General features: G+C 45.5%; 1 protein-coding gene across 1 annotated transcript in view; it reads left to right on the forward strand.

The window, feature by feature from the left end:
- Window positions 1–18,657, forward strand: part of VWA3B (von Willebrand factor A domain containing 3B) — a 981,637-nt gene that overhangs the window by 534,280 nt on the left and 428,700 nt on the right. Inside the window, exon 20 of the mRNA XM_086934174.1 lies at window positions 15,521–15,639. Within this exon, the coding sequence (XP_086790300.1) occupies window positions 15,521–15,639 (119 nt within the window). The remainder of the gene's footprint in view (window positions 1–15,520; window positions 15,640–18,657) is intronic.

Genomic DNA, 18,657 nt, shown 5'->3' on the forward strand with positions numbered 1-18,657 from the left:
ACAATGCATTTCAGTGCGGTGATGCGGATCACCGCACTGAAATGCGTGAGTGTCACACCTGTTGCGTGACGCTTAGCCTTGGCAAACATATGATAATATCCTGTTTGAATGATCTTACTTTAGATGAGTTATGGCATGTGTTTGGGTAGTGCAACACTGCAAAGTAAATGGCCTCTTGGCGCTCCTTAGTTGAACAGAATGGTTTCGCTTTTATTAGGTCTCGCCTACGCAGCTCGCATGCGCTGAATAGGAAAGATACCTTTGGAAATCGCTCCAGGTTTGCAGGCAAAAAATGTGCACGTGTTGCATTGCTTTAAATGGCAATGCGTGCACTTTGGTGATTCCCTTGCGGGAGCGAGCAGGGCCATGTGTTAGTAATTATCGCAACACATGGTGCCCCTGGCTCGCTCCTGCAAGGGAAACGCTTTGGCTGCTCTCGGCTGCACTCCCCTCAACCCCCCCCACTTTTAGCGCGAGGCGCGCGCACTTGTTGTTTGTTAACCAGAAGGTACTTCCTGCCGTGACTATGGCCCACGGGTGATGTGGTTTCTCCATGGCAGTGACTTGCTGTGCCTGCACCTCCAGGTGCCATGACAGTTGCTGCTCTTTGGAGTGATGTGCTTTGCTTTGAGTCCCGGATGCAGTTTTAACCGCTTGTTTCACAGCAGTAACCTCCTGCTCCGTCCGCATTCCTGCCCCCACTCCTCGCTGCAAGGCCGTCCTGCCCGGAGGGAAGGGGCGCTGATTTGTTGCACAACAACAAAGGCGAGCGTGTGCTCCGAGCTTCTGCACGGCTCAGCCCCCTGCTCCTTCGTGCCCGACCCTACCCTAATTCTGACGCGCTTGCCGACTTGTGATGATAAACGATCTGCTGGCGGAAAACCACTGCGCGGTGTACATATTTCACAAGGCTGCAGACCCTTGTATATAGCTGCAGCAGTAGCAGCGTAGACACTGTGTCATCGGCCATAGTGCAAGGAAGAAATGCTCGGCTGGCCCCCCAGCCAGCTGTTTTTTAAATTATAAAATGAAGCAATGATCGGGGTTCAGTGGGCGCCTCGGGCATCTTGACCAGGGTGCTACAGCCCGTTGTGCATAAATGGAAGTAACGCCCCTACGCTGATTGTATCACCCGGACCCCTTAATTCTCCGTGGTGCAGGTGACCGACCAACTATAGGGGGCGTGCAAAGATAGCCAAATGCCTTTCATGTCGAGCTCGCCTCACAAAAAAACAGCAGCTGAAGAGTTAAAGAGCGGGTGGCTGGATCTCAGCCTACCTTGCCGGACCACATGTGTAGAAAGTGCCTTTCCGCTCTAGGTTAATGCAGCCATCCTGGTGCTTGTGCACGTACCAGTGCCTCCCCCCTTGCTCCACCTTAAAGATGTGGGTTCTTCCGATCTGGAAAGCCTTTCAAAGTAAGCCATGGGCCCTGCACTGCCCTGCAAGGCCCTACCCTCCGGCTATCTCTTTGTAGCACAACCCTACCAGCGCCTTACCACCTGAAAAGCCCGGTTCTCCCACACATGCATTTTCCCTTCTCGCACTTGACACATTGAGGCATTTACCTCCTCTACCTACGACCCACCACCTCTCTGGGCACCTTAAAATAGCCCTCAGACACCACTTTCTTTCACTGGTAGCACCCTCTTACCTCCCCTTCTCCACTACTCCCACAGCATGGTCACCACAGAGTGCAATTATAAAAGCACCGGAACTCTACTGCGTCATATCCACATTAACTGCTGCAGCTGCCTTTCGGCGTCTCACTCACCACATCCTCTCCCTCAGATCATATTTTTGTGTCTGTTACCAGGCACTACTAAGCTACTCGTGGGAAATATATTGCCTTTGGAACACAAGACTTGGAATTTATTCCCAGCACTCCTCCTTGACTAAACTGTGTGATCCGGGGTAAAGAATTCTGATTTAGTGTCCAGAATCTGCTAAATGCCAGAGCCCCTGCTTGAATGCATTGCGGGATTGTGGGCAACTTGTAGCCTTGGTTACCATGGTGTACCCGGTTGTACATCTTCTGAATACCTTTTGAAAACCAATAAAATATATATTTTTTAAAGTTAAAAGTCTGATAAATACTATGAACTCTGAGAGGCGGCTCAGTGTGCACTGCCCGTCATGCAAGAAACATTAGATCTACAAGCGTTGTATTTAATTTTTTTATACAGCGTTTTTATTCAAGATATTTATAAATAAAGATGCAAGCACATTCCAAAAATATGTCCTTGTTAGCAGATTTGTCTTCCCTTCAGTGGTATAGCTTTCAGTAGTGTAATATCTGTAGTAGCACTGCAGCCCAAAATATTACGGCCCATTACTCTCCAGTGACGTGGCTCCTTTTTAATGCTTAATCAAGGGATACATAGCCCCTCCACCCGTCACCACACTGGCACACAGCTGTGACAAAACTCTAGCCTTTCGACACTATGACATAGTAGCAAGTCATGGCAGCAAAGGAGTGTTTGTCATTAAGTCGAGGGAAGACAGAGCGAACCTACAATAAATGGAATGTTTGAAATAGAGGATGGATCGTTTCCTTTTACTATTTATTGACTGTTTACAAGGTATCTTAGTCCACAGGATTCCATAATAAAAGGGCACCAGGTTGCACCAAAAGTCTGCCAAAACTGGGGTGTTGCTAGGCGAGAGGGTAGTGACAAATTGACATCATTGCATTTTACCTGTGGCTCTGAAAAGCTTTCGGCCGAAGGCGGGAATAGCCAGAATGCTACAGCAAGGGTTATTCTTTTTTTTTTATTTCAAAGTATTTTATTGAGTTTTCATACAGGTACATTCACTTTTCTGCTACATGGTACAAGTCATTCTTGGTTATAGTTGTTTTGGTTACATTTAAGTGTTATACATGTTAGGCTGTACCCCATTCTGATGTCTTGTTAGAAGATTAAGGACAGCTTAAAGATAAGGAAAGTGAAGAGAAGAAAGGGAGAGGATATCTACAAGAAAGCTACTTTCGCAAGGGCCTCGGCCTATTCTGGGCTTGTGTTGATTTGTTTTGCGGGCAGTCGCTCCCCTCCAGGGGATATCATGGGGGTTCATAGCGTTCGGATACTCGTCCAGCAGTTTCCACATCCCCCTAGAAGCTGGTCTCCAGGGTGAGTTTTGTAGTGCAATGCTGTCAGCGCCCCTGAGGTATGTCACCCAATTGAGCCAGCCCTTGAAAGATGTCTTTGCTGTATCCTTCCAGTTGGCTAGGACCAATTTCACTGCTGAGGTCAGTAGTAGGTCTAGCAGATCCCTGTCGTGTAGTGAGTCAAGCGTTGTGGTCATAAATGCGGTGGTAAGGGTAGAGAACTCTGGCTTCAGTGTGCACCCCATCGCTTTTTTTATGAAAACGAAGATTTTAATTTTGGGGCAGTAGAAGATGAGGTGGGCTAGGTCCACCTTTTCCCTGTTGCAGTTCCAGCAGGTGTCATTTTCCCTAAGGCCTATTGCGGCTAGCCGGGTCGGGGTCCAGTAAATCTTGTGAAGTAGCCAAAATTTTGTCTGGGATAGCACTGGGGAGATTTTGTTACATGAGGGGGAGGCCCATAGTTGAGCCATGTCCTGTTCGCTTAGTGGGGTGTTGAGTTGATTTGCCCAGTAATTCGATGGTTTATCGTTAATTTTGGTGGCGCTTGGGTGTAGAAGTTTATACAGGTGTGACACCTGGTGTCCTAATCTGTTGAGTTTCACCATATATTGGATCATTGATGGCGTATGCTGTGCTAGTTTGGCTTTTCTGAGCGCTGTTCTTATTTAAAAAAAATTATAGAACTCGATGTCTGGTAACCCATGTCTGCCTTTTAGCGTTGCGGAAGTAGCGGGGTTGCCTTCCTCCTCCAGATCAGCTGGGTAGGAGATGCCTCTCTGTTCCCATGCGTCCATGGACAGGCACTTCCCCGGAATCACGAAGAAGAATAAATGTGATTTTCGAAAAAGTTCATCATAAAGTTTTGCAAGAGTTTTATTTTGAAGAGAGACTGTAGGAACAAGATTGTTCCAAGTGAAAGAGTGCACACATCCCAACAGGTTAGGTGTATTCCTACCCCGACCAGTAACTATCGCTCGATTGTTAGCCATACTGGTGTGTACCCTTGGGGGGACATCAGCCAGTAAGCTCCTTGATTGGCTAGAAAAGCGGTTTGGAAGGTTCTGTTGTCTGCTAAATTTAATCCTCCCATATTTTTGTCTAGCCTTAGTTTTTTAATATTTATACACGCTTTTTTCCCTTGCCATAGGAATTTCTTGATCTGGTTATCCATTTTACGGTGGAAATCGTCAGTGAGGAGAAGTAGTAGCATGCTTAGCAAGTAGTTGATCATTGGGGCAATCATCATCTTAATCGTTTCTATTCTGCCCCACCAGGTTATGAACTTGGGGGACCAGAACTCTTTGTTTTCTCTAACAGTGGTTTCTCATTTTGTTCTAGTGTGGATCTAAAGTCGTTTCAGAATTGGATCCCTAGGTATTTGATGAACCCTGTTTGCCATGTCAGGCCAGAGTTCCCTAGGGTGTCTCTGGTGGTGTGGATGTGGAGGGGTTTATATTCAGATTTGTCCCTGTTGAGTTTGTATCCTGAGTGAGTTGAGTATGTATCTATATTGTCTATCAGGCCCCCTATGGAGGTCCCAGGTTGCTCTGTCACGATAAGGATGTCATCCACATAGGCGGCTAATTTGATTTCCACGTCGCTAATTCTGACCCCCTTCACTACTTTGTTAGACTTGATATCTCTGATAAGGGGCTCCAAGGCCAGGAGGAATAGTGAGGGGGATAAGGGACAGCCCTGTCTAGTTCCGCGTTGTAACGTGAAGGGTTCTGAAAGCGACCCATTAACGACAATGCATCCTCTGGGGTCTTCATACAGAGCCAGTAGCTTCCGTATGTACGCTTCTCAAAGGTTGAATGTGCGCATGCACTGTTCCAGGAAGGCCCATGAGACTCTATCGAATGCCTTCTCTGCATCTAAGGTGATAGCCACCGCCGGTTCTGTTAGTTTGCTGGTATGTTCCAGTATGTGACATAAGAGTCTAGTGTTGTCGTTTGACATGCGGGTCTTTAGGAAGCCTACCTGTGAGTTACTTATTAGTTTGGGCAAGATGGGATTAAGTCTTGCAGCCAGAATTTTTGCGCAGATTTTACAGTCCACATTAATTAAAGATATGGGTCTATAATTTTTGGGTTATAGTGCGTCTTTACCCTCTTTTGGGATTACAATTATGTTGGCCTCAGACATGGTTTTGGATACTATTCCATTCTCCGCACAGTGGTTGAATACCTTTTTCATGGTGGGTTCCAGGTGGGAAAGAAGGGCTTTATAAAAGGTGGCTGTGTATCCATCAGGGCCTGGTGCTTTGTTGTCCTTCAACGTCTTGACCGCCATCTCAACTTCGGCCGTGTTGATTTCTTGGCCTAGGTTTAGTGCTTCTTCATTCGTTAGTTTGGGCAGGTCAAGTCTGTCAAGGTATTTTGTGCACCCCCCCAGGTTTAAGGTCTGATCATTTCTATAGAGTTCTCGGTCGAACTCTTTGAATGTTCGTAGGATTTCCTTGTGTCTTGTGTGTGTTTTGTTGTGTGAGTCTGTGATGGATGCTCTGTTGAATTGCCTTTGTTTGCGCTTTAGGTAAGAAGCCAGGAGTTTACCCGTTCTGTTTGCCTTGCAAAGATTGATGGCCTTGTATTTGTTGACCCACATTCCGGCCCTCTTGCTCAGTATTTTATTATACTTGTAGTTTTTCCTAGTGATGTCTGTTAGGAAGCTAGGGGTCTGTATTGCACTGGCGTGAGCTGATTCTAGCCTTTTGATGTCCCGTTTGAGTTGGTTCAGTCGCTGGTTTGCGCTTTTGTTGATTTTGGACTTGATGTCGATTATTGTGCCCCTGACTATCGCCTTGAGTGCATCCCATAGTGTAGGGGAATCTGTCTCTTGTGTGTTGTTGAATGCAAGGTACTCTTTTATGGCCTCCTCTATCTTCGCTTTGTTTACTGGGTTGGTCAAGACGTCACTGTTAAAGCGCCATCTTTTGGGGATGTCTTCATAGTGGATCCCGCTCAACTTGAGGCTGATGCATGAGTGTTCTGAGAGTAGCCTGGGGGCTATGTCTGTATGTTCAATTAAATGTGTGTGTGGGCCCGTAATTAGTATGTAGTCTATCCTGCTGTATGAGTTGTGCTGGTTGGAGGAGAAGGTGTAATCTCTAGTGTCCGGGTGTTGGAGTCGCCATTGGTCTTTGAGGTTGAATCTGGCACAATGTTCTTTAGTGTGGTGTGTGAGCTTGATGGTTGGGAGTAACAGTGTGATTGTCTGTCGTGTATGTGGTCAAGAGCTATGTTGATGTCTCCCGCCACCACGGTGAGGTCGTTCTGCCGTATTTCGTCTAGCCTGTGTGATACCCCTTCCCAAAACGCGTTGTTGTCTGTGTTAGGGCCGTAAATGTTTGCCACGTGGATGAGCTCCTCCCCCCTTCTCAAGTTTGTTATTAGTAATCTGCATGTCTCATCATGTTGATGTGATTCTATGGATAGATTGGAGCATTTCTTTATCAGTGTGATCACCCCTCGTTTTTTCCCTTCTTCCGGTGAGCACGCCACCTGTGATATCCATTTGGCTTTCACTAGTTTGCTATCCTCCATGGATAGTTTGGTTTCCTGTAGCAATGCCACATCCCCTTTACTTTTAGCCAGGTAGTCAAGTATCTTTTTCCTCTTTACTGGGTGGTTGAGGCCCTTGACATTCAGGTAGACTATCTTTAGGTCAGATGACAGGTTAAGCTTGTTGGTGGGAGTCATTGACTGTGGTGGGTAGTAGCTGTTGTGTCTATTCTGTGTCTCCAGCTCTTGGGTGTTGTGACCCCCCCTCCCTCTATGCTTTATTCCCTGGCGTATTGCTGGTGCCTGATCCTGTCCTGCCCCAGAGTTCGGCCTACCGCTTCCCATTCTTGCATTGGTCGTAGTGTAGCTTCTTGTGCAGAGATATATAGGTAAGAAAGTGAGAGTAGAATGATAGTCAGAGAGAAGATAGACGAGAACAAGACAGTACCGGTGAGTCCCCCCCTCACCACCCTCCTTTCCCACCTCTCCTACAAAAAAACATTGTATGCTGAACGAGTGACGACAGGATCGCCGTTCCGTCTCCCCAGGAGTTTGCTATATCTGTTTCTGAGATTTGTCCTTCCCTATATATATATGTATATATATATATATATATATATATATATATATATATATATATATATAGACACTTATGATATCACTTTTGCTAATGCTTTACGAGGAGAAGACATATCCGACGGTGTGTTCCTCCACCCCTCTCCTGACCCTGACCCCCTATGCATTTCCAGCTGAGTTCATAAAAAGGATATGGCGTTCTTCTCTCTCGAGTTGGGCGCTGAGTGGGATCGGTGCAGCCGTGTAGGGCTATGTCCAAGCTCACCTACATCTGGTTCATATGGCATTTTATTAGGTCGTTATGGTTAAGAGGTAGTTATGGTTGTTAACATAGTACATTACCCACTTGCCCTGCAGGGGCCTTTCAGTTCATTCATTCCACCCTCAGGTCCGGTGATGCTCTTCTCTTGCTGGTGCCTGTTTGGTAGGTCTCCATCTCTTGTTGTGTTGGGCTGTCCAGGTATCTGCTTATTTCTGCAAAAACAACAATTGATGGACAGAATGCAGAACAATGTCATACATTCACCCCAGTACAGAGATCTGGGCCGAAATCCATCGTTTTTTTGCACTCCACACCACCCCAGTTCAGACATGGCCATATGCTAATCAGCCTTGACCCTGTGCCTCATGGGAACAGTCCAGCCCGAACTGCCAAGCCATGTCTTTCCTGGACCGGAATCAAGCATCCTAGGACCGGTTTCTGGCTATCAGCCGTCTTCAGCCAGGATAGCTTGACTCCAGTGGTGTGGAGAGCATGGGACTCACGTCTGAGCATACCCATCCCACTCGGGGTGACAAATGCAAAAACAACAATTGATGGACAGAATGCAGAACAATGTCATACATTCACCCCAGTACAGAGATCTGGGCCTAAATCTATTGTTTTTTTGCACTCCACACCACCCCGGTTCAGACATTATTTCTGCTTATTTCTCTCGGGTTTGTGTTCTTCCATTGTCGTTTATCTGAAATCTTGTCGGGCCGACAAAAGAGAGTAGTCCTGTGTTAGTACTATCCTTTGGCCATTCCACTCGATGTGCTGGTTTTTCCGCGCATAGGTAAAGATGGCATCTGTATGCTGCGATCTTAGCGGCTTGCATATTATTGGGGGTGCTCCTAGCTTTGAAGCCTACCTGAATGTGGGGATTCTGTAGGCTCTGTCTACCTTGAATGGTTGGTCAAATTTGAGGTTAATGATTTTAGGTAACATGTCCTCGATGAAGGCCATGCAGGACCCTGATTTATCTTCCACTCCTTCCAGCACCCCTAGGATTCCTATTTTTCCCCTTCTGTTCTTGTCTTCCAACTCTGCTGTTTGTTTTTGGAGTGCTGCTGTAGCTTTGGTTAGAGCCTTTAGGTCTTTGTTTACCTGCTGGTCCGCATCTTCAATGTTACTTATTCTCTGCTCCGCAGCTGTAAGTCTGTTGTTCGCAGCATGCATGTCCGCCCTCACTGTCGCTAGTTCTAGCTGAATTGCATCAGTAGTTTGTTTTGTAGTTTTGGCCAGGTCATGAATGTTGGAACTGGTCCTTTTTGCAGGGTTATCCCCAAACTTTTTGCTTCTTCCTCCCTTATTTGTCCTGACCCGTGGCTGTTGTCAATAGGACTCTGCGCACTTTACCACTGCACAACAGTGCTAAAGTGCACATGCTCTCTGTGTAAATTGTTATTGTGATTGGATATACATGATTGGCACATTTGTATCACCAAGAAGTCCCTAGTAAATTGCACTGGGTGTGCCAGGGCTGGTGATGACAAATGCTACTAGTGGGCCTGCAGAACTGATTGTGCCACCCACATGAGTAGCCCCAAAATGGTGTCTCAGGCCTGCCACCGCAGTGCCTGTGTGCAGTCTGTGAATTGCCATGTCCTCCTAGTCAGTGTCCCCACTGGCCAGGTCTAACCCTTCCCTTTCTGTGCGAATTGGTCACCCAATGGGAGGCCCAAGGTAACCCCTTGGGCAGGGTGCAGTGTATGTGAAAGGTAGAGCATGTACTTGTGCAGGTGACATGCTCTGGTAGTGAATTACAGCCATTTTCGTTTTTCACTATTGTAAGGCTACCTTGCCCCATAGGCAATTCAAAAAACTCTTTTGAAATCATATAGCAGATGTTCATTTTTAGAACTGGGGGTCTCTAGTTGGCAGGGGTAGGTACCACTGTCTAAATAGGGACCCTTGCTTCTAGTCAGGGTAAGGAGGACACATTCTAAGATAACCCCTGCTCATCCTCTAGGTAGCTTGACACGAGCAGTCAGGGCAAACCAAAGGCGATGTGTAAAGTATTTGTACCAACACTCACAGTAACACAGTGAAAACACCACAAACTGACTCCATAACAGTTTAGAAAAATAAAGGTATTTAAACTACACAAGATCAAAGCGACAAAAATCCAACATACACAGTTCAAGAATATGGTTTCAAAAGAGTTCTTAAGGTTGCGATAAAATAATCCACAGATGCGTGAAAAGTTCACAGTTGCGTCACGTTTAGCCAACAGTACCTTTAGTTGAGGCAAAGTTCCCAAAGCAGAAGCTGGTGCGGCGGAAAACAAACGATGCGTTGCTCCTGAGACCCTGGGGAGGCGTTTGCGACAACCCTGCTGCAGCAGCGGGCGTGTTGCGATGAATCCGGTCTGTATGGGGAGGAAGGCCACTTGTATGGATTCCGGTGCGTAGGTTCCGTAGGAAGTTTGTTCGTGCAAAGGCACGATGCGATAATCTCGTAGGGGCTGCGACGATCTCCGGGGCGATGATGCGCGATCCAGCGGTGATCCAGGAAGACTCTGTTGTCTCCAGGTGGATGGTATACAAGGAGTATTTACTTCAGCAGATTCTTGTCATGCTTGATTTCAGCTCCCATGAGTTCAAATGATGATGTTTCTTCTAACCAATATTCTTCTTCGGAGAAGCAGGGTAGCTGAGCGCTTCCGCTGATCACCTATAAATGGAAATGCCATGTTTTCTGACTATGGAAATGCCACACTTATAGGCCTACCTAAATCGAGCCTAGCCCCTATGAAAGCATCAATAAATAGGCACGTGTCATTATGATCTAATTTCTCCATCATTCAAAGCCCTCAAAAGGCTCCCAGTTGAAGCTAGGATCCAACTGAAGGTGGCATACGTAACACACAAAGCTCCACTTAATTTTGGTTCTAAATACATGACAAATAGGATCATGCTTTCAGGAAGAGGAAGCGATTCCAGAGTGCTAAATCCTTCACACTAGAACCAGGCAGATTCAAAATTAGGAAAACACATGGCTGCACTTTCACCGGATCTGCCCCAAAAATATGGAACTCCCTACCAACCTCAACAAGAACAATTACCTCATTCAGGATTTTCACAAAGGAAGTTAAAGCACTACTACTAAAAAAACATGTCATAAGAGAACTGCCACTCACCCTATCCTAAAATGTATTCTATTGCTTGGTAACCTGCTGTTTGAATTCGATGTACAGCTGATTCGATGTGACAGGGGTTTATTGTACTGCAACCCTCTTCATATCTCTCTTGGTGCAGCACTCTGATACCGTGATGCTCATGTTCGAGCTTTATAAAACACTATAAATAAATAAATAAATAAATAAATATAAATCTGTTTCTCAGTGAGTCATGTGTGATCAAGTTTATCACATACTCTTAATAGAGGCAGGTGAACTTTAAGGAAAGCATTATAAATATGGAGCTAGAATTACACAGATTGGGGTGGTTGAGCTATACCTCGCCAACAGAGTTGCACATCTGAAATAAAAACAGGACCAGTAGAGCCTTTTAGAGCTCGACGTGATTGACTAAAAGCGATGGGCCTGATTTAAAGTTTGGTGAACAGGTCAACCTTCCCAGACTACCCTGTCCGCCAAACCTTCAATCTGCCTGCTCTGTTTTGAGTCAGGTGGGCAGTTTTGCTAAGTAGTTCCCCCACTGTCCGAAAACTCACGTAAGTGGATCAATGGAATAGGAGCCTTCAGAGTAAGGGCAACAGACCACGCACCCTATTTATACATGACGGTCTGATGTAATTTTTGTTACTGCATGTCACTCCCAGGAAACACCTGGCGGTCACAAACAGGAGGAAAAAAAACTTCCATGCCCTACAAGGAAACTCCCACGGTGTGGGGGGCATTCACATTTTTGCTTTTTAGAAAATAACTCTGCCTTTGGGTCTTTGTTTTTCAAAATCAAAACAGTTATGTGCACGGTCGCCTAACAGATGGCAGCTGTGTACCAGACTTTCAGTACCTTTAGATGAGCTGCCATGGTGACAGCTTCTTTTAAGGCATACGCATCGCTGCTGACCCAGCGGTGGTCTCATAATTTGGTAGGTGGCAGTCAGGCGGGGTGCTGGAGGAGATGACCACTACACTCTGACTAATAACTATTATAGTTTGTAACCATTATAGTTTCAATAGGTTTAGGATAAAATGACAACACATGAGCCGCTCTCAGAAAGGTGCATATGTGAGTGGTGAACAGATTAAATGCTAGTGAGTCAAACCACTCTGATACTTGTGGAGTGGTGTGGCTCACTGGTTAGAGGTGGCAGACCCGGAAGCTGAGGACGACCTGGGACCAGGGTTCAATTCCCGACGCGGCAGGGTTGTTAACCAGGGTCAGCGGACTTGATAATTCTCGCCTCGGTGCCTACTCTAACCAGGGATCACACTCGGCAACTCTGGGCATTAGCTTGCCTCTTCTCCACAACGGCCCCCCACAAACGCTGGGGATGCCTGGTTTCACCTTGGAGATACCCAGGAGGGAACTTCTCACAGGGAAAGCCAGGACGGGTTCCCCAGCGGTCTATAGCGCCAGGACGCCTCCGGGTAGCAGTGCGCTTTACAAGACACACACATTTACATTTACATTTACATTTTTCTTATAGTGGGCAGGAAAGTGGAATATCACATCACTGTTTAGACACCTTGCTTATTCTCTTCACAGGAAACAGAATTGGGAGAGTATGTAGAGCCTGATTTAGAGTTTGGCAGACGGGCTATCCCATCCGCATTATTACAAGTGCATTATTTCCAGTGCCATTAGCAATACGGCTGACAGGATATCCGTCACGTTTGACACAAAGTAACCCCATCCACAAACTCTAAATCAGTAGTTACACTCTTTCTATGTTTGCATATGTCGTAGCCCAATCAATCCGTAAGAACCATTGTTTGCTATATTTTTATTAAATAGCTCTGAAGTGATATCCTGTAGATTAGCCTAGGATAGCAATATAGACATAAATCATTCTTAATTTGAGCTGCAGCTGGGTCCCAACACTGCTCAAACAGACACATTCACAGAGGCAGACATGTTTCACACTTGCAGCAACATGTACATACAAATGTACACAGACTCTCTGCAGGATACTGCTAGAATATTGAGTTTTAAATATTGTGCTAAAAACATATTGTAGCCAGAATATATATATATGTATATATATGTTTGTGTGTATGTGTATATATATATATATATATATATATATATATATATATATATATATATATATATATATATATATATATATATATATATATATATATATATATATATGTATATGTGTGTGTAGGTGAGTATAGGTTTACCTTAATAATACTTTGGTAGTCAATATTCTCGCTAATGTATCATTGTGGCACAATATTTTTCTGCTTGATATTCCGAAATGGTGGTAAATGGAATTCCAACCAATGTAGTGAGGAAAATGGAACCCTTCATGGTGAGAGGAATGATAGTTAAGATGTGCGGTTGTAGTAATGGAGAGCCATATCAGGAGGAAGGTCGAGTAAATCCTCAAAAATCCCAGGTAATGGAAGAATAGTTCAAGGAAAACCCATCCCTTATGACGTCTGACACCATGACTCCAGTACACTTCTGGACCTGTGAAGACTCTGCCAGAGAGAAGGACTGCTGTGCTGATAAAGTACTGACACTCGGCTGGACTGCTACTTTGCTGGACTCTTGCTTTGCTGCCCTACTCCCTGCTGCCCCCCTGCCTGGGTGAGAAGAACTAGACCTGCACAACTCGAACCCAGAGTGACTCCAAGGGCTAGCTGGCTGGCCTCTGAAGTCTCTGGAACATAAAAAACTTTCAACTTACCTGCTTCTGGACCTGGACTCTGCCGTCTGTGAGTCTGCCCTGCCAAGTGTTGCCACCCCAGTCCTGGGTCCTTGGAAGTGGGCCTACGGTGCTTGCTTCAGCAAAATCCACACGTCCTGTCAAACCAGTGCCATTGCGTGGATCAGAACCGGCACATCGCCCCTGTTGCGTGGATCGGAATTGGTTCATCTCTCCTTTTGTGCGGATCGGAACCAGAGCATCACTCATGATGTGTGACCCGAACCGTCGCATCACCGCTGACGAATTGTCTTTGGAACCACCACTGCACAAGGTCTCCGCATCTGCATCAATGGCATTCTCAATGCCACAGCTGAATATCTGCATCACAACTCTTCTCTCATGAGAACCAACGCATTGTCACTGCTGTGCTGATCATCATCATTAAATCGTTATTTGGCTATGCAGCCATTAAAGCACAAGCTATCCATCGCAATAAATTATGTAAAATCTAATAAAACACAAATACATAAATAGGGTAAAAAATATGAAATCCAAAACAACGGTACAATGTGAAAGATTCAGACAATAGACCTATGTAAAACTAAAAATATACAAATTGTAAAAAACTACAAAAGATGACTCTCTATACTACAATCTTTTTTTGTCTGAGCCTCCACATATGCAGCAAAAATTGTGAGACTGCACACACAATGGGTTGTCTAACATCAAGTCTCAGGATCCTAATGACTACTCTATAGTCCAGTATGCCCAAATTACGAAAGATTGGGAGGATCCATTTTCTCCTGTACCCCATGTATACAGGACAAAAAGAACAGCATGTTCAATAGATTCAGTACTCTTGGTTTAGAAAGGATCAGGAGCAATGCTTCACCCTCACAGCGTGGATTGACACAGACACATCGCTTTGGCTGCAGCCCGCATCTTCGACGCAGCCAAGATCAAGTACTTTTGTTCAGCGGGTCTCACTTGGTCTCTGTATCTGCCCCGCACTCAATCACAGTTGGTCCGAACTTTCGACTTTGTCCCGCTCCAGCGCAACTAGATATCCTAAGTAAGCGCTTATTGTTTCTAAGTTCTATGTTACAGTTTATTCTTTAAAAATTCATATCTTAAGTTCTACTTATTGGATTTTTGGGTCTTGTTTTATTTATTAAATGAAGTTCTATTTTTCTAACCTTCTGTGGAATCTGTGTGTGTGGTGTTTTCACTGTTTTACTGTTTGAAATGTTGCACAGATGCTTTACCTATTGCCTCTAAGTTAAGGCTGACTGCTCTGTGCCAAGCTACTAGGGGATGAGCAGAGGCTAATTTAGGGTTTGCCTGCTTCTTACCCTGACTAGGAGTTTGGTTGCTGCTTGACTCATACCCCAGTCGACCTACAACCCAATTTCTAACAATGTATATAATTAGAACTATACACTGTATATGAGCATATGAGAATGTGAGAAAATAAAACATTTCAGAATGAGAACTCTAAAATATATAAATGAAATGTTTATGTAATAAATCTACACTCTTTATGTGCTAATCAAATGCAGCTAGACAAGGTGCTGCCATGGAACTTTTACTGGGTGCGCTTAAGTTCTTCCTTGTTCAGCGGATCTGTAATGTCTCCTTCACTGTTTGGCCATGAAATAACACTGTTTGGCCATGAAATAACTGAAATAACTTGCCTTTTGAGATCTGATTCACTGTGTTTTTGGACAATAAAATGTTCCCAAAGCAGAGTTTGTTTTCGAAAAACAAAAAAAAAATGACCCTCAAACCCTAGGAGTTTTGTCCCAAGATATGTTGGTTAAATATATATATTTTTTTCTGTCCCTCACTGCCAGACTTTACCTGGTGATGAGGGATAGGAAAAAAAATATATTACACCATCCACCTTGAATAAGGAGGGCGGTGTACTGCCTTTCTTCCGACAGCCCCTTGTCTGTTGGTTTGCCGGACGAAACTTTCCGTCCTCAGAGCCAACAGAGGCTCTGTCGACGGAAAGCTTATGCCCAACTCTACATGAGGGAGGCGGACCAAGAGTTCGTGTACCCGCTACTCTCTCACATTTGTGACGTAGTACACTGCCTACCAAAACCCTAAATGAGGCCGTTAGTTGCCATAGGAGCTACACGGTGGTTTGTCTTAAGCGAGACAGTATAATTAGAGGCTATTGTTTAATTTCAGGCTGCTTACACGTGATAATCACCATTCACCGACTAATAACATGTAAATAAAAAATGCATTCTTTGTTAATTTATCTGTGTTCTAGGTACTGCCAATCGCCCATGTTAGTGAAAACACGAAGCTTGTGACATTAATAAACCCCCTGGCAGTTAACCTCAGTGTGTACAAGCAGAAAGTGGAGCGCGTCATCAATGCCTGTGAAAGGTGAGTGCTTGCTTCTTTCCCCCAAACACTGAATACGCTGGACGAATCTTACATTATTGTTCTGATTAAACTGATTATATGAAGTCTAAAAAAAGGGACCCTCTGCTTTACTTCAGCAGGTTAAAGGCACTTGAAGAGAGACATGACATGTATGTGTCTACATTAAATACGTTAATTTGTGTTGCTGGTTACAGGGAGGGAGAGGTTCAGAGTAGTCCAGCTAGGTGCCGTTGTAGTGGGAGCGTTGTAGCGCCTCACGTCCTGTCTCCAAGGAGAAGGAGTAAGACTGGGATGCGTTCCGATGTGCCCCAACCTCAGTCTCAGTGCCTGGATGGTTCCTTAAGGGAACACCAGGTAGGGAGCCTAGGCTGTACTAGTAGTCAAGAGGGGGATCTCCTAGTGTCAGGAGAACTGGGAGTGTCTGTAAGTAGACCTCTATCAGTTCTGGTGTCTGGCAGTGCCACTCCTAAGTGGAGGGTGCAGAAGTCCAGATGGAGGGGTGAGAGGGGAAGAGAGTCCCCAGTGGGACCAGCCAGAAGGGCTGAGTCTCCTAGGAGTGACCATGGTAACACAACTTCTGTCCTGGGGGATCCTCACCCACTGTCACATGGACAGGGGTCGGGAGATCTGCGCCAGGCAGACTGTCACACAACACATGAGTCATGTAATACTCTTGGGGGGGCCTGTGTGCTCCCCAGGATGTACTGGTGCGCCGACCAGGGGCTCAGCTGCAGGGTTTAGCCCCTGGGTTGGGAAGCAAGGTTCAGGTGTTGCCTGACCTGGAGGGAAGGACAACTGTAATCAGTGTCCCTACCCACTTTTCTTCTGGGGGCACCACTCCAGGTGGAAGGGTGTAGGGCCAGAGTAAGGGTGGCGGGAAGAGGGCATCCTCGCCCCTGACCTCTGCCCAGTCTAAGGGTACAGACTCTAGGCTGAGATCCCAGTTGCAGGAGAGAACCCCTAAACTGGTGGGCGAATTGTGCAGGACACCTGCCATGGGTGCCCTGACAATTCTGGAAGGGGGTACCGCTCCAGGTGGGAGGGTGCAGAGCCCCGAGGAGGAAGACCGGGTGTGGGAAAGCCCACCCAAGTCTCCTGTGCAGCCACAGCGTACAGGCCCAGGGCTGGTGGGGCAGTGTCAGGATGTCATACCTGACCTGACAGGAGGGAGGGTGGACCAAGGGTGCCAGGCTCCTGGGGCTACTGCCCCCCACTCTCTGACTTCTCCCGACATTTTGTTGCAAGACAAAAAGCACAATACAAACAGTCTCTCGAGTGGAAGCACCCAAATTTGGCTCAAACAAATTCTGTACTCGGAGGAACAAATATGTGGGAGGAGCTTAAGTCCGTCTCTCAGTAGTACTCTGAAAGCCTGTGTTTTTATCATAAGGTCAGAATACAATTTCACTGTCAAGCCAGACCTAATAATCTATGTAGATCAGTGTACGCCTTGTCATCCCTTATTGGTCTCAAACACAGAACTGCACTCTGAAGTATAACGGTAACGATGGAAGGGGAGGACTGCCCACTTCCCATCTGTACAGCTGCGAGAGAAACCAAAACGTTAGGGGCCAGATGTACGACTGTTTCTAACGGTCGCAAATGGAAAATCTGACTGTTTGCGACTGCTAAAAAGTGTTGTAGTGTCTGCAAACCCTATTTTGCGAGTCTAACCTATTACCAACTCTCAAAATAAGGTTTGTGAGTCTCTATTAGGAAGGGATGTATGACGTTACAACGCATACTTTTACCACGCATACCATTACAACGCGGTATTTACAACGAATACCGTTACAACGCATAGCGCTTAGAGGTGCTGGATAGTGGTAAGTATAATTTTATATTCCAACTCCAGTCCCCGTGGACACTAGGGAAGGTGTTGGATATAAAATTAAACTTATTCCCTATCCTAGAGCGCCCCCCAGCGCAATGCGTTGTAATGGTATGCGTGGTAATGCCTGCGTTGTAGTGGTAGTGCGTTGTAAAAATTCCGTTGTAAACGTTGTATACCATTAGGAAGGGGCGTAGCAAGGTCATCCCTTCCTAATGGTGAGTCGCATGGAGATGTACAATTGTTTTGTGACTGCAATGCGGTTGCAAAACAATCACAGTTTACCACGTACTTCAAATAGTTGGCAAGCCAGTCGCAAACGGTAAGGCATCCCTAGGGGACCCCTTCCCCTTTGGAATGTTGGAAATGTATACGAAAATATTTTTTAAGAACAGGCAGTGGTCCCACGGACCACTGCCTACCCTTAAAAAATTAAAAGAAATCTTTTTAATTATTTTCTTTCAAATGCATTCCGTTTCCTTTAAGGAAAACGGCCTGGATTTGAAAAAAAACATTGCTTTATTTAAAAAGCAAACTCAGACATGGTGGTCTGCTGTCTGCAGCAGGCCACCATCCCTGTGATAGTAACCCTTTCCCAATGGTTCGCAAATTGTGACCTGCCTCATGAATATTGAAGAGGCAGGTCATTTGCTACTCCATTGGGGATCACTAAATGTGTCTGAGACACATTAATACATTCCGTTTTGCGAGTTGCAAATTGCGAGTCACAGAAAATCGCAATTTGCAACCCGCAAAGGAAACATCTGGCCCCAAGGTATCTAGTTATATAAGACCCTTTAGCAGCATTTAGGGGAGGTTGTGGTGTAACGGGCAGAGCTGCCGACTTCGGATTTGGGGAACCAGTTTCGAGTGTCTTGTGATTCCGGGCAGGTCACTTAATCTCCCCATGCCTACCAAAAATGAATGTGTCCTTGTGGAATGTAACTGGTGCTCATATACAGCTCTCCAATACCTTCGGGTCGAGTTTGCGATATATAAAATATATAAAACTTCAACAACAACAAAAATTATGTCATGTGTGTGGTCCTAAAAGTTTAAGATCAAGCAGCCATACTGTTGCTGGCTCAGGCTGTGGGACAAATAAACTAAATAATCACAGCTGCATGGAAAAAGGTACTTTTTATGTGTTTGTGTAAGCACACAACTTCTGCCACATCAAAACAAGT

The sequence above is a fragment of the Lissotriton vulgaris genome, chromosome 8 (assembly GCF_964263255.1).
Source record: "Lissotriton vulgaris chromosome 8, aLisVul1.2, whole genome shotgun sequence".
In the NCBI taxonomy this organism is placed as follows: domain Eukaryota; kingdom Metazoa; phylum Chordata; class Amphibia; order Caudata; family Salamandridae; genus Lissotriton; species Lissotriton vulgaris.